Genomic DNA, 16,106 nt, shown 5'->3' on the forward strand with positions numbered 1-16,106 from the left:
GGTGCGTTGTTGGGAAGAGAAGGCCAGGTGACTTCTGAGGTGACCCTGTCAGAGGAGGAGCAGGTTTGGGTGATAACAGGCCACCCCTTTCTAGTGCCAACCTCTGTCACCAAGCTGGCATCAAGAAACAGCTTTTACTAAGCAAGTGCTGTTGGTGGAATTTCACAGCTGATCTGGAGGTCATCACTTTCCATTCCAGCCCTGTAGAATTCTCACACTTTTCCATATATTTTCTTTAACAGCACCTATCATTTTGAGTTAGTTAGTTTACTTTATTGATGAGTCCATGGGCCATATCACAGTGCAGATTTCCAAACACAAATGATCACTAAAATCCGATAAAGTCCAATTCAAAATGAAATGGGAATAAAATACAATTTAAAATGAGATTGGAAGAAAATACAAAAATTTAATATATGGATAAATAAAATTATATTTCAGTGTCACCCCTACAATCTACCCCAATCAGTCCCACATTATGCCGACCTGAACCGAACCATTTTGCTCAAGTTTTGTGCTGTATTAAAAGTTGTTTTCAAAATCTGGCCGCACATAAGATAAGTTGTTTTACTATAGCGAGTTGTCATAGTTTATCTAGAATAGATTATCTAGCTCAGTGTTTCTCAACCTTGGCAACTTGAAGATGTCCGGACTTCAACTCCTAGAATTCCCCAGCCAGCGAATGCTGGCTGGGGAATTCTGGGAGTTGAAGTCCGGACATCTTCAAGTTGCCAAGGTTGAGAAACACTGATCTGGCTATCCAGATATATTATCTAGATATATCCTTTTCCAGAGAAAAGAAGGACCAGGGGTGATACGATAGCAGCATTCCAGTATTTGAGGGGCTGCCACAAAGAAGAGGAGGTTGACTTATTCTCCAAAGAAGAAGGCAGGAAAAGATGCAATGGATGGAAACTGATCAAGGAGGGAGGCAACCTGGAGAAACTTCCTGCCAGTGAGAACAATTAATCAGGGGAACAGCTTGCCACCAGAAGTTGTGGGTGCTCCAACACTGGAGGTTTTTAAGAAGAGACTAGAGAGTCATTTGTCTGAAATTGTACAGTATAGGGTTTCCTGTCTGAGCAGGGAGCTGGACTAGAAGACCTCCAAGGTCCCTTCCAGCTCTATTCTGATTGATTGATTGATTGATTGATTGATTGATTGAAAGATATTGACAGCAGTGGATTCTCAATTTCCCACTACCAACAGACCAACACGACTCTGCTTGCTTTCTGGTCCAAGAGAAAAAGAAGGATACCCAGAATCTTCTTCTTCTGATTGTCCCCATGACAGTGGCCAAGAAATTTAGTTTAGCTGAGGTCACTTTTAATATCCTCATAAGCCCATTACAAGCTCCTGCCAATTATTGATCGTATAATCAAGAGACCGGTGTGTCCATTCCCATGGACGTATGAGTCCTAGACTACTCCAGGGTCACAGGCTGCAGTGGAAAACTTAGCAGAAAGTCGTATGTTGGCTATACAAACCTTTGTAAACATTCCTACACACCGTATAAAAGTAGCCGCATCTGTAGCTTTCTTTCTACTAACCTTCCGACTCAGAAGGTTCAAACATGGCTGCGTTGTGGTATTTACCCTGCCTGGCATTTTTCAGTGCTGCAGCTGCTTTTACCCTGCCGCCCTGTAAGTATCCTGCTTGTTGTGAATTTTTCTATAGTCCTTCAGGTGAGGGATGTCCTCCCCAGCCCTGGCTGAAGTATCCATGGTTTGGTCAGCCAAATAGCTGGCAAGAACCACCAAAGATGATTAGGGGACTGGAGACTAAAACATATGAAAAATGGTGGTAGGAACTGGGTATGTCTAGTTAAATGAAAAGAAGGATTAGGGGAGACATGATAGCAGTCTTCCGATATCTCAGGGGTTGCCCCAAAGAAGAGGGAGTCAAGCTATTCTCCAAAGCACCTGAGGGTAGAACAAGAATCAATGGGTGGAAACTAATCAAGGAGAGAAGCAACCTGAAATTAAGGAAAAACTTCCTAACAGTTAGAACAATTTACCAGTGGAACAACTTGCCTCCAGATGTTGCGAATGCTCCAACCCTGGAGGTTTTAAGAAGAGATTGGACAACCATTTGTCTGAATAGTACAGAGTTTCCTGCCTAAGTAGGGGGTTGGACTAGAAGATCTCCAAGGTCCCTTCCAGCTTCCATTCTATTCTATTCTATTCTATTCTATTCTATTCTATTCTATTCTATGCTATGCCATGCCATGCCATTCTGAATATAGAAGTGCCATTATAGATAGTCATCAAATTTCCATTGCTATGTAAGGTACCACAGTTGTTAAGTGAACCACACAGTCGTTAAACAAATGCAGCTTCCCCCCATGGATTCTGCTTGTCATTGGCTGGCTGGGAAGATTGCAGATGGTGAGGACACAGTTCCAGGACTCTGTATCCATCATCAATCCATGCCAGCTGCCAAGTGCCCAAATTTTGATCCCATGACTGTGGAGCGGCTGCGTCCATCGTAAGGAGATCCTGGCTGCTTCCATCTGTACCAGGTCCCAGGTTGACATCAATGGCCACTAACTCATAAGGACGTGGTGGTTCAGTGGCTAAGATGCTGAGCTTGTCAACCAGAAAGGTCGGCAGTTTGGTGGTTTGAATCCCTAGTGCCGTATAACGGTGTGAGGTCCCCTTACTCGTCCCAGCTTCTGCCAACCTAGCAGTTCAAATGTAAAATGCAAAAATGCAAGTAGAAAAATAAGGACCACCTTTGGTGGAAGATAACAGTGTTCTGTGCGACTTCGGCCTTTAGTCATACCAGCCTTCGGACAGCGCTGGCTCTTTGGCTTTGAAAAGGAGATGAGCATTGCCCCCACAAAGTTGGGAACAACTAGCACATATGTGCGAAGGGAACCTTTACCTTTATCTTTCCTTTTACCTCAACGCAAAGAAAATTGTAGAATTGGGAAAGATGATTTTCTCTGTTGCTTCCAGCCTGCGGGAACCCTGCCATTAAGCCCGTCATCACAGGCTACTCCCGTATCGTCAATGGAGAGGATGCAATGCCCGGATCGTGGCCTTGGCAGGCGTCTTTACAGGTAATGGGCGTGGGGAAGGATGGTTGCGTTGCCTCTTGCTTAATGCTTTCTCTTCCAGAAGCTTTCAACTGCAGTCTGGCTTCCTCAATGTTGCAGGGCTTGACTTAAGAGGTTGCAGAGCCTCTGACCATGCACAGAATGCACAGGCCACAGAGCTGAAGCTGAGTCCAAATACTTATCCTAAAGAGCAACAAAGAGGATTAGGGGACTGGAGGCTAAGGCATATGATGAATGGTTGCAGGAACTGGGCATGGCTAGTTTAATGAAAAGAAGGACTAGGGGAAACAGGATAGCAATCTTCCAATACTTGAGGGGCTACCACAGAGAGGAGGGGGTCGAGCTATTTTCTAAGGCACCCAAAGGCCAGATGAGGAATAATGGATGGAAACTGAACAAGGAGAGATTCAACCTGGAAATAAGGAGACATTTCCTGGCAGTGAGAGCAATCAACCCATGGAACAGAAGTTGCCTTCAGAAATTGTGGGAGCTTCATCCCTGGAGGCTTTCAAGAAGAGACTGGACTGCCATCTGTCAGAAATGGTGTGGGGGTCTCCTGCTTGGCGGTGGGTTGGACTAGATGACCTACCAGATCCCAACTCTGTTAATCTGTTACGAGTTCAGTAGAATCAGGTATCTGTTCAGGCAACCTTTCAATGTGCAAATGAGTTACTACACAGTAGCACAGGGTACAGCCAAGCGTCTCCACCCAAAGCTTTTATTATATCTTTGGCACACCTTCTGCCCAATGTTTTATGAGGCCTCCAGATGGCCTTCTCCTTCGTTTCCCTCTTCCATATGGTCTCCCCAGTTTCCCTTTTATTTTAATTGCAGATTGGAGCCCCCAGGGCTTGGTCTTCTGTGCTTCCCTTTCTGCAGCCTATTCCACATTTTTTCTCTCCTCTCCCCTCCAGCCCTGCCGGAAAAAAAAACCCATGCAGGGATAGCTGTGGTGTTTGGTCCGAAATGCCACAATGGCAGCTGTGATAGCATGATCTTTTGCTTTTGTGGACATTGGATATAGATTAAGAGGGTTGGAAGGGACCTTATAGGTGATCTAGTCCAACCCTCTGATCAAGCTGGAGACCCTATGCCATTTCTGACAGATGGCAGTCCAGTCTCTTCCTGAAAGCATCTAGGGATGAAGCTCCCACAACTTCTGAAGGTAACTTCTGTTCCATTGGTTGATGGTTCTCACTGTAAGGAAATTCCTCCTTATTTCCAGGTTGAATCTCTCCTTGGTCAGTTTCCATCCATGATTCCTTGTCTGGCCTTCAGGTGCTTTGGAGAATAGCTTGACCCCCTCCTCTCTCTGGCAGCCCCTCAAGTATTGGAAGGCTGCTATCCTGTCTCCCCGGGTCCTTCTCTTCACCAGACTAGCCAGGCCCAGTTCCTGCAACCGTTCATCATATGTTTTAGATTCTAGTCCCCTAATCATCTTCGTTGCTCTTCTCTGCACTTTTTCTAGACTCTCAATTCCAGAAAAACCTGGAATTTCTTTTTTTTTAAAGGCTGTGTTATTTTTGTGTATGGATGTGTATGTGTGAATTTTTCTATTAATTGGAGTTTCAATCAAAGGGTGACATGGCACTCCTGCATTTTTTATTTCCTTATTTCACTCAGATTGGTGGCCCTCGCCTGTTTTACCCAAAGGCTGGAATCTAAGGGGTCAGTTCTGCTTTTGCAGATTAGTATTATAAAACCCTAGTAAGGCCACACCTGGAGTACTGCAACCAATTCTGGTCGCCATACTACCAAAAAGATGTTGAGACTTTGGAAAATGTTCAGAGAAGAGCAGTTAAGATGATCAAAGGCAGTGGTGGGATTCAAATAATTTAACATTTCTCTGCCCTAATGACCATCTGGGTAGGTGGGGCTCGGTGGTCATGTGACTGGGTGGGTGTGGCCAACTCAACGTCACTCAGGTCGATGGGCGCTTCACCTTAGCTGTGACAATGCAGTAAGGGTTAACTGGAGAGGCTGTTTCTGGAAGCAGGGCAATAAAGATTAGGCTAGAAACAACACCAGAAGGTTTCCTTCCTGCCTTCCTTACAGGATTAGCCCTGTAAAGTGGGGAAAAACAAAAGGAGATTTCTTCCAACAACCAGTTTTCCGAACTGCTTAGAAAGTTAACAACCGGTTCTCTCGAATAGGTGCAAACCGGCTGAATCCCACCACTAATCAAAGGCCTGGAGACTAAAACATATAGAGAACAGTTGCAGGAACTGGGCATGGCTAGTCTAAGAATTAGGGGTGACATGTTAGCAGTATTCCAGTATTTGAGGGGCTGCCACAAAGAAGAGGGGGTCAAATTATTCCCCAAAGCACTGGAGGACAGGACAAGAAATAATGGATGGAAAGTAATCAAAGACAGAAGCAACCTAGAAGAATTAAGGAGAAACTTCCTGACAGTAAGGACAATGAACCAGTGGAATAGAAGTTGCCTTCAGAAGTTGTGGGTGCTTCATCACTGGAGGCTTTTAAGAAGAGACTGGACAGTCACTTGTCTGAGATGGTATGGGATCTCCTGCTTGAGCAGAGGGTTGGACTAGAAGACCTCCAAGGTCTCTTCCAGTGTGTTTTGTTCTGTTCTGTTCTATTCTTTTCTATTCTTTTCTATTCTATTATATTCTACTCTACTCTACTCTGCTCAAATGGGCTTGATTCTCAACCCCATTTAGGGAGGAAGGCAGTTAAATCCTGAGGGGTCAGGGCGGAAGGACCTGGAGACTCCAAGTGCTGAATGCATCATGGCCTTGTTTAGCTCACAACAGCTCTGCAGGGCCATGCAATGTGTGTCTTTTGCCAACTACAGTCTGACGTGGGTCTCACGCTGTCTTTGTGTTGGCTTTCCTCGCAGGAGGCAAGCGGATGGCATTTCTGCGGTGGGTCTCTGGTGAACGAGAACTGGGTGGTGACAGCTGCCCATTGTGGGGTGACGTGAGTAACACACCTTCTTCCTTGCTGTGGGGGAAATTAGGCATTGGATCTGGCTCAAGGGGCCGCATTGGAAACAGCAAAGGATAGCCTGCAGTCCCTCTGCCAGTGAAAACGGAGCTCCCGAGGGGTACGTATGGCCATCCTGACTCTGTTTTGGCTGGCAGAGGGTTGCAGGAGGTCGTCACAGCCATAAACAGAGCTCAGGAGCCCATTTCCTCTGGCAGAGCGCTTGGGCCACCACAGGCGCCCTCAACATGAGTGATGTTGAGCTGGCCACGCCCACTCTGGCCCCCCAAGGTCAAACACAACCCTGAAGCAGCCCTCAATGAAATCGAGTTTGATACCCCTGCTCTAGGAGTTCAGCTTGTTTGTTTGCGAGCTCTTGGGTACTTAATTCAGTGGTGGGATACGACAGGTACGCCCTGGTATGGGTGTACTGGTGCCTGCTGGAGCACCAGGTACCGTTCCAGTACGGTGCTCTGGAGGGACCACCTGCCCATCCACCGTCCTTACCTGTATTTGAGCTGATCAGGGCTTCCGCACACATGCACGGAGCGTACGGCAGCCTGTGTGATGCTCCGCCAAGGAGTGGAGCATCGCGGGCGGTAAGTATGCATGCATGTGCTGCGTGTGTGCATGTGGTGGACGCCCGTCCCCATTGCACCGTACCGGTTTCACCAGGATCCAGAACCCACCACTGACGTAATTCCACATTCCCAAGCCTGGGTTGTTGAAATCACCTGCCCACTTCTGCAAGCTGTGCTGTGCCCATGCTTTCATGATGTGCGCCTGGCATTCACTTTATGTTTGCCTCCTGCAGGACCAGGGATGTCGTGGTACTTGGAGAATTTGACCGCTGCTCTCCCAAAGAGGGCATACAGAAGCTGGCAGTTCAGAAGGTGGGTGAGGTTGCTAGATGTCAAAGTACTTTTAAGACATAGTAGTAGACCACCGCCTACTGTTTGGGAAGATAGAAAAATGTGTGGTAGACAGCAGCACCACTGGCTGGATTCACAACTGGCTGACCAGCTGCACTCATCCTGTAGTCCTTAATGGAACTACATCTACACGGAGGGAAATATGTAGTAGGGTACCACAAGGTCCGTCTTAAGCTCACTACTCTTCAACCTCTTCATAAAGGGTTTAGATGAGAGGCTAGAAGGGGAACTTATCCAATTTGCAGATGACACTTAACTAGCAGAAATAGCCAATATTCCAAGAGAGCAGTTCAAGATGGCGATGTGTTCTGACCCCCTCCTCTGTCCAGTAACGAATGCCGAGACAAGCTTAGCTGGAATGCCACAGCACTTTATTAGCAGGAAACCAAAACCTTGGTGGCTGAAAGCCAAGCACAATAAACAGATAAGAACCTTGGCAGCAACTCAGACTTCGACAGAGACAGATAACAGCTTCTCCAGTGTTAAAAATGAAGTTGAATCCTGCAAACCAGACTCCTCCCCGAGTCTCTCCTTAAATACAATCTTGCGAGGAGCCTAATTACAACCACCTGAGTCCAATTATTTTTTGTAACTGCATAGCTGCTCTCTATGTCGATCTGCCCGACGTTGCCAGACATCCAAGACCACCTCCCTTGTCTCCTCGTCATTACTTCAAGGCCTGACGTCAGGAGCACACTCCCTTTGGCTCTCACCACTGTTCCATGCCTCAGGCGCCTCCTGGTGGCCAACCAGCCTCTCTGCGCCCTGCTCAGAGTTGGAACCCTGTCCAGGGTCTTCCACCTCTTCCAGAGCTGACTCATAAGGCCCCTTGCTGGCAGAGTCTGTTTGCAGCTCCAATGGCTCCTGCTGGGCCACAACAGGATGGATCTTGACAGACTTGAACCCTGAGCCCCCTCTAAGAAAATGAAATTCAGTGTAAAGAAAAGTTTCACACTTAAGCAAGAAAAACAGGAACAATGAGAGGGATCTTGGAGTCCTGGTGGACAACCTCTTCAATAGGAGCCAGCCATGTGCAGCAGCTGCCAAAAAAGTCAACGCAGTCCTAGGTTGCATTAACAGAGGGATGGAGTCAAGATCACGTGAAGTATTAGTACCACTTTATAAAGTTTTAGTAAGACCATACTTAGAATATTGCATCCACTTTGGCCGTCATGATAGAAAAAAGATGTTGAGATCCTAAGAAGTGTGCAGAGAAGAACAACAAAGACGTTTAGGGGACTGGAGGCTGAAGCCATTTCCCAGGCTATTTTCAGGGGGCTTGGGGGGCATTTTCAGGCTACTTTTTGGGCCATTTTGGGACATTTTCAGGGTGTTTTCAGACCATTTTCTGGCACTTTGGCATCTGCTGGTGCCAGAAACCAGAAGGGCAGCTGGTGATGGCTCTGTGTGCCATCTCTGACACATGTGCCATAGGTTCGCCATCACAGGCATAGGGTCTCCTGCTTGAGCAGGTGGCTGGACTAGAAGACCTCCCCCCCAAGGTCCCTTCCAACTCTGTTATTCTACATTCTGTTACTACAGCTTCATGCCAAAAGTAGTGTTCACATTCATAACTTTGATTCCCTGATCTGGAAATCAAAAGGCTGGCAAAGGGTGATGGGCAAACCCACGAGCAAAGATAAGCCAGGAGGGACCTAACAAACTCCTGGACTTCCTCCACAATCTTCGTCATCCCCTTCCTGCAGCCTTAACAGCTTCTCTCTTCTCTCACCAGGTCTTTGTCCATCCTGAGTGGGACTCCGGGAAAATCATCAACGACATCGCCCTCATCAAGCTGGCCACGCCTGCCACGTTCACTGAGACAGTGTCTCCCGTGTGCCTGACCGATGCCACAGACTCGTTCAAGAGCGGAGACCTTTGTGTCACCAGCGGTTGGGGCAAGACACGTTACAATGGTGGGTCTGAGAGGAATCTTGGCTATTCAGGGGTCTGCTTCTTCCTTCTGCTTTGGATAGAAACCAGTGTGCAGAAAAATGAGTAGGCTCAGCCAGTAGGGAAGTGGTGGAAAGAGGGTTCACCTAAGCAGCTTTGGCTAACCATGGCCAGATGTTTGGATGTTGGATGTTTATTATACTTGTATGCCGCCCTATTCCCGAGGGACTCAGGGCGGCTAACAAACAAGTGGGGAAGGGGGAAATACAAAAAACAAACAAGACAGAAACAAGATACACAAAACAGATTAAAAACAACACAACAGTCACAGCGATTCAAGTGGGGCTGGGAACTCATCAGCCCCAGGCCTGCCGGAATAGCCAGGTCTTGACGGCTTTGCGGAAAGCCAGAAGGGTGATGAGGGTCCGAATCTCCACCGTGAGATCGTTCCAAAGGGCCGGAGCAGCCACAGAGAAGGCCCTCCCCCGAGGGGTCGACAGTCGACATTGGCTAGCTGATGGTATTCGGAGGAGGCCTAATCTGTGGGATCTAATTGGTCGTAGGGAGGTAATTGGCAGGAGGTGGTCTCTCAAGTACCCAGGTCCGATACCATGTAGGGCTTTAAAAGTAACGACTAGCACCTTGAAGCATGTCCGGAGTCCAACAGGCAGCCAGTGCAGCTTGCGGAGGATAGGTGTGACGTGGGTGTACCGAGGTGCACGCACAATCGCTCGCGCGGCTGCATTCTGGATAAGCTGAAGTCTCCGAATGCTCTTCAAGGGCTGCCCCATGTAGAGCGCATTACAGTAGATGGACAAAATCTAGAAGGTAGCAATGGCAAGAGTCTTCTTCTGCTCCCAAGAAAGGTTCCTTAGGTCCATGTAAGTCACCTGGAGTTTTATGTTATGCACAACTGCAGAGGGACCAGCTAGCACAGTACAAAATATCTCTACAATTCAACCCATAAGTTGGAGAATTGGAGTCATCAAAATGAAGAGGCTCATCATCCCTCAGTCCCACAAGTTCCTGTCTGTCTGGAGACCACCGATTTCTCCTGGCAGCCAGTATCTCCAGGATCCAGAGAAGGGATCTCTGCTCCCAGTTTGTGAAGGAAAGCTGAGGGTTTATTCTCCTCACTTCACCTAGGAGTTGGGAGGTATATTGTACAACCTGAAGGAATAGGTGGCACCTGAATGCCAAGGGAAGGGAAAGGGTGAAGGTGAGACAGGAATAAAGGGGAGAGGAAGGAGGGGATTGGTGAGGAGGGAAGGGGAGAGGAAGGGAGGAAAAGGGAAGGGAAGGAAGGGAGAAGAAGGGAGAAGGGGGAAGGAAGGGGAGGGAAAGGAAAGAAAAGGGAGGGGAGGGAAGGGAAGAAAAGGAAAGGAAAGGGAGGGGAGGGAAAGGAAGGGAAAGGAGGGAAGGGAAAAGAGAAGGGAAAGGAAAATGGAAGGGGGAATGGAATGGAATGGGAGGGGAGGGGAGAAGAGAAGAAAGAAGAGAAGAGAGAAGAGAAGAGAAGCTTGCTAGCTTCTCCTAGCCCAGTGATGGCTAACCTTTTTCCCATCATGTACCAAAAGTGGAGGGAGAGCAGGGGGGTTGTGCATGGGTGTGCCCACATCCATAATACTATGCATGCGGGCCCCTCGCACCCATCCGTGTGCGACCCTCGACCACCCCCCTGCTTTTGGCACGTGATGGACCTGTTTTTTACCCTCCCCAGCTCCAGAGGCTTTATAGGAACCTGGGGAAGGTGAAAACAGCCCCCCCCCCCGCCCACCCACCCAGAGGCCCTCCTGAGCCAGAGGGCGAAAAATGGCCCAATGCACAAATTGGAAGTTCATTCCCGAATTTCCATTTACACGTTGGGCTGTTTTTCACCCTCTGGAGATTTCAGGGAAGCCTCCAGAGGGCGAAAAACACCCGGAGAAGAAGGTTGAAGTCAGCTGGGCAGCACACGCATGTGCTCTGGAGCTGACAGGGCAATGCCTTACATGCCCTAACAAATGGCTCTGCATGCCACCTGTAGCACGTGTGCCATAGGTTCACCATCACTGTCCTAGCCAAAATCATCAACTCCACAAAATTATTTTCTGCATGGCATTGAACTACAGAAACTTAAATCCTGCCCTGAAATATTTACATTTGAAATTCAGCTAATGGGAAAGCAGGGGAAACAGGAAGATCAGCATATTTCTCTCTGTTCACTGCAAGCACCTCAGGTTGCAACAATAGGCCAAAGGTGTATTGTTTTATCTGCAGCATGATGCACAGAGGAATGGCGGGGTGGGTGGGGAGGCTAAGAAAAATTGAACACAGAGCAGCTGATCAGCCTTCTGGGGTGAGTTCTGAGTTCGCAGGAGGCCAGAGAGCAGCCAAAGATGGATAAGATCCTTTACACTGGAAACCTTCTGGCTGCTGATTTAATCTTTTCTCTCGCAGCTTTCGACACACCATGTAAGTTGCAACAAACAGCCCTGCCTCTCCTGTCCAATGAGCAGTGCATGGAATTTTGGGGCAACAAAATCACTGATTCGATGATCTGCGCGGGTGCAGCAGGCTCTTCTTCATGTATGGTGAGCACACCCCTCCCCCCCCCAAGTCTCCTCCATTTACTTATCTCTGTTTTTGAGGCTGCTCCTATTGGGGTTGCAAAAATCTAAACGTCAGCAACTTTAAGAAGTTGCTATATTTGGGCTGGTGGAGTCCTCCAAATCCCCACTAGAGGGCAGCAAAGGATTAGAGTTGTCGAGATTGGTTTTAAAATAGATGGATTTAACAGATTAACAGAGTTGGAAGGGATCTTGTAGGTCATCTAGTCCAACTCGCCCCCCCCCCCCAAGCAGGAGACTCTACACCATTTCTAACAGAAGGCAATCCAGTCCCTTCTTGAAAGCCTCCAGTGATGAAGCTCCCACAACCTCTGAAGGCAACTTCTGTTCCATTGGTTGATTGTTCTCCCTGTCAGGAAATTCCTCCTTATTTCCAGGTTGAATCTCTCCTTGTTCAGCTTCTATCCATTATTCCTTGTCTGACCTTCAGGTGCTTTGGAAAACAGGTCGACCCCCTCCTCTCTATGGCAGCCCCTCAAATATTGGAAGACTGCTCTCCTGTCTCCCCTGGTCCTTCTCTCCACTAGACTAGCCAGGCCCAGTTCCTGCAACTGTTCATTGTATGTTTTAGCCTCCAGTCCCCTAATCATCCTGGTTGCTCTTCTCTGCACTCTTTCTCTGCACACAAGCCACATAGAAACTAACCAGGTTTGCATTAGAGGAGCTTAGCAGGTGGCACAAATGAAGCTGTTGGGTTTTTCACTAACTTAGTTCTTAAAGTGCAACATGCTTTAAGCCCACATTTCAGCTGAACTGGCCAGATCTTTTGGCTTTCAGATGCCAAGTGGGGAAAACTGGGGCCAATCCCACCCCTAAAATTCTGCCTGAGTGGGGGGGGGGGAAGTGGGGTCTCCAAGGAACTCAAATCCTTTTTATTTGTTTTTGGTATCTGCAGGGCGACTCTGGCGGACCCCTGGTGTGCCAGAAGGGCAACATTTGGAAGTTGGTGGGCATCGTTTCTTGGGGTAGCGGCCGCTGCTCGGTCACAACGCCAGCTGTCTATGGCCGGGTCAACGTCTTGCGTGACTGGGCAGAGACGATCATGGCCAATAACTGACCTCTCTGAGCCTTTGGAGAAGGAGAGAAAGCAATGAAGGCATTAAAATTGTTTTTCTCTTGAGCCTTGGACTTGTCTTGCTTATGGGTGGCCCACCCAATGCAGATGTGGGCATTGGATATAGATTAAGAGAGTTAGAAGGGACCTTGTAAGTCATCTAGTCCAACCCCCCCCCCCACCCACCCAAGCAGGAGGCCCTACGCCATTTCTGACAGATGGCAGCCCAGTCTCTTACTGAAAGCCTCCAGTGGTGAAGCTCCCACAACCTCTAAAGGCAACTTCTGTTCCATTGGTTGATTGTTCTCCCTGTCAGGAAATTCCTCCTATTTCCAGATTGAATATCTCTCCTTGGTCAGTTTCCACCCATTATTCCTTGTCTGACCTTCGGGTGCTGTGGAGAATAGCTTGACCCCCTTCCTCTCTGTGGCAGCCCCTCAAATATTGGAAGGCTGCTATCCTGCCTCCCCTGGTCCTTCTCTTCCCTAGACTAGCCATGCCCAGTTCCTGTAACTGTTCATCGTATGTTTTAGCCTACAGTCCCCTAATCATCCTGGTTGCTCTTCTCTGCACCCTTTCTAGAGTCTCCACATCTCTTTTATACTGTGGTGACCAAAACCGGATGCAGTACTCTAGGTGTGGCCTTACTAAGGCTTAATAGAGTGGTATTAGTACCTCCCTTGATCTCAATTGTATCCCTCAGTTAATGCAATTTAGGATCGCATTGGCTTTTTTGGCTGCCTCTGCACACGGCTGGCTCATATTTAGCTGGTTGTCCACCAAGACTCCGAGATCCCTCTCACAGTCACTGCTATTAAGCCTGGTTTCACCCAGTCTGGAAGGTGCAGTTAAATAAATCCTGAACAGAATCCAGAACTTGGAGCTGGAGGCACTTTGGGGCCAATTCATCGCTTTGTATACCACGTTGAGTCTTCAGGAGAGGCAAAATATGACTGCTGTGGCTTTGAAGGGCCAGTCTATACTCCCATGGGGTCCTCACTCATCTTCCCCTCCCCCATAGCCTTTCAGCACAGCCAGATCAGAACCGAAATTTGGATCTCTCATCTCGTGCTCCTAATCTTGGGATTGTGGACTTGCTGATTTTGAAAAGCAGATGTTTGTTCAGGGCAGGAAACCTGGGCCCCATTGTCCATTCAGCTCTTGTGCTGATGGTGGACATTCTCCATCATCCAGGTCATGGTTGTCCCAAAGGTGCTTTTTCAAGAGGCAACTGGATTTTCTGGTTTTCCTTTGAAGACGTTTCGCTTCTCATCCAAGAAGCCTCTTCAGCTCCAGAGCTGAAGTCCAGTTGCCTCTTGAAAAAGCACCTTTGGGATCTCCGGTGGATTGTGTGTCGCCCTGACGAACAGGGAATTGCATGCAATTATGCATTTTAAAAGGAACCGATGTGTAACTCATGATTAGCTGGAAAGAATAACTTTCTAACATTGGGCAAGGGATTTGTTTCCACTTGGGCTTTCCAAACTGAGAGTGGAAAAAATTCTTAGCAAAGCTGAAGTCACAGGAAACTTTTGAACTACTGAAAAAATGCTGAGCTGGAACCAGAAATAACATCAGAACTGCTAATTTTCAAGCAACTAGTTCCGTGACGACAAACCTATGTCACTCGTGCCAAAAGTGGCATGCAACGCCCTCTCTCCAGGCATGTGAGCCATCTCCTATTGCTCTTCCGGGTCCCGATACACTGGCCAGCTGGTCTTCACATGCGCAGGAGTGCTGGGAACCAGAAGAGCAGCCGCCCGGTGTGCATGCATATGCCAGGAAGATGGCGCACACCTGCGCACTGACCAGATGGTATTTGCATCTGCATGTACGCCATAAACCAGAAGACCAGGTTCCCAGTGCACATGTGTGTGCCGGAAACCGGAAAATCATCTTCCCAGCGCCCACATACAGACAGTGGTCTTTCAGTTTACGGCACCCACTTGAAGCATGCTCCCATTTTGGCACCGGGTGCCGAAAAGGCTCGCCAGCACTGATCTAGTTGGTCTTCCAGCTTTGGCTTTCGGTCCCACAGGCCCAGCTGTTTTGGGAAGACAATTTCCAGCATGGCCAAGTGGCACAACCTGATCAAAGAAGGTGGATTTTCTTCAGGGATCTTTCTCCTCCCACCCCTCCCCGCCAGCTCTATAAAATTGAAATATTTCCCTAAAAGAAAAAAAAATCCTGGGCTGACCTGGTAGATATTCTTTACCATCATTGGCTGGGCCAGAATCTCCATCCAGATCTTCTCTCCAAGCGAAGGAGTGGAATTCATCTTCAAGATTAAGATAAATGAGTCCTTAAGAAGAGATGAGTGCAATCGATAACACAACAATTAAAGGTACCTACAGAAAATCCAAGCTATCTCATTAATCCTGGGGCACCGTCAATATAATTTAATTAACTGGCCTCAGTGATGGAATTCTACCCCGGGGCCCTGGAAAAATCTTCATTTGTAGCTGACGTTTTCCAACCTCCACAGCAAAGTCCACCCTCAGTTACAGCGATTCAATGGGTGAGAAGCCTTGGCCCAGCTTACCTCACAGGGATGTTGTAAGGAAACTGAGGGAGGGCCTGGCTGAATGAAGCTCCCGGAGAAGACATAAATTCACAAAATAAATGGAGGAGCAAATGCTCTGGAAAGAGACCGTGTAAGCCTGCCAAAACTCGTGCTTCATGCTTATTATGGGTTGTCCCTCACAGCTTCTCATTCCTAAGGGGCAACCTTAAGGTCCCACATTCTGCAACTGGTTTCAAGAAGTCACCCGAGGGTTAGGATGACGTATGCACAAAATGTAGGAAGTATCCCTACAGACGGAATGGTAATAAAGAAAATGTTAGAATGTGCCAAGCTGGACAGGTTAACGATGGGACTTAAAGATAAAGGGGAAACAGTCTTACTCAACATGGGACTTATGGTACAATTGGCTAGATAACAGGTACAGAGATTAGAGACTTAATAACGAAAGAAGATTACAATACAATACAATACAATACAATAGCAGAGTTGGAAGGGACCTTGGAGGTCTTCTAGTACAACCCCCTGCCTAGGCAGGAAACCCTATATCGTTCCAGACAAATGGCTATCCAGCATCTTCTTAAAGACTTCCAGTGTTGGGGCATTCACAACTTCTGGAGGCAACTTCTGTTCCACTGGTTAATTGTTCTCACTGTCAGGAAATTTCTCCTCAGTTCTAAGTTGCTTCTCTCCTTGATTAGTTTCCACCCATTGCTTCTTGTCCTGCCTTCAGGTGCCTTGGAGAATAGCTTAACTCCCTCTTCTTTGGAGCAGCCCTGAGATATTGGAAGACTCCCATTATGTCTCCCCTAGTCCTTCTTTTCATTAAAATAGTAGACATACCAATTCCTGCAACCGTTCTTCATGTGTTTCAGATTAACAAATTAGAAATAAATACAGGCATATAGATATACATAAGGACATATACTGTAAGCAATATTACTATTGGACTGTACGTGACTATAGATTAAAATGTATAGAGCAGTGATGGCTAACCCTTTCTCCTAACATGCCGAAACTGCTCCCATAATGCAATGCACATGCAACATCCCCTCCGCGCCCCCACCCCCTGCACATGCACACGTGACCC

General features: G+C 47.7%; 1 protein-coding gene across 1 annotated transcript; it reads left to right on the top strand.

The window, feature by feature from the left end:
- The first annotated feature begins 2,344 nt into the window (after positions 1 to 2,344).
- Positions 2,345 to 12,560, top strand: LOC116517900 (chymotrypsinogen A-like). The gene is made up of 7 exons (XM_032231085.1): positions 2,345 to 2,387; positions 2,961 to 3,064; positions 5,922 to 6,001; positions 6,822 to 6,900; positions 8,675 to 8,855; positions 11,272 to 11,405; positions 12,337 to 12,560. Exons 1-7 carry the CDS (start codon positions 2,345 to 2,347, stop codon positions 12,496 to 12,498), a joined length of 783 nt encoding a protein of 260 aa, XP_032086976.1. The 3' UTR covers positions 12,499 to 12,560.
- The last annotated feature ends 3,546 nt before the right edge of the window (positions 12,561 to 16,106 follow it).

Source organism: Thamnophis elegans, chromosome 14, assembly GCF_009769535.1.
Source record: "Thamnophis elegans isolate rThaEle1 chromosome 14, rThaEle1.pri, whole genome shotgun sequence".
Lineage (NCBI taxonomy): Eukaryota > Metazoa > Chordata > Lepidosauria > Squamata > Colubridae > Thamnophis > Thamnophis elegans.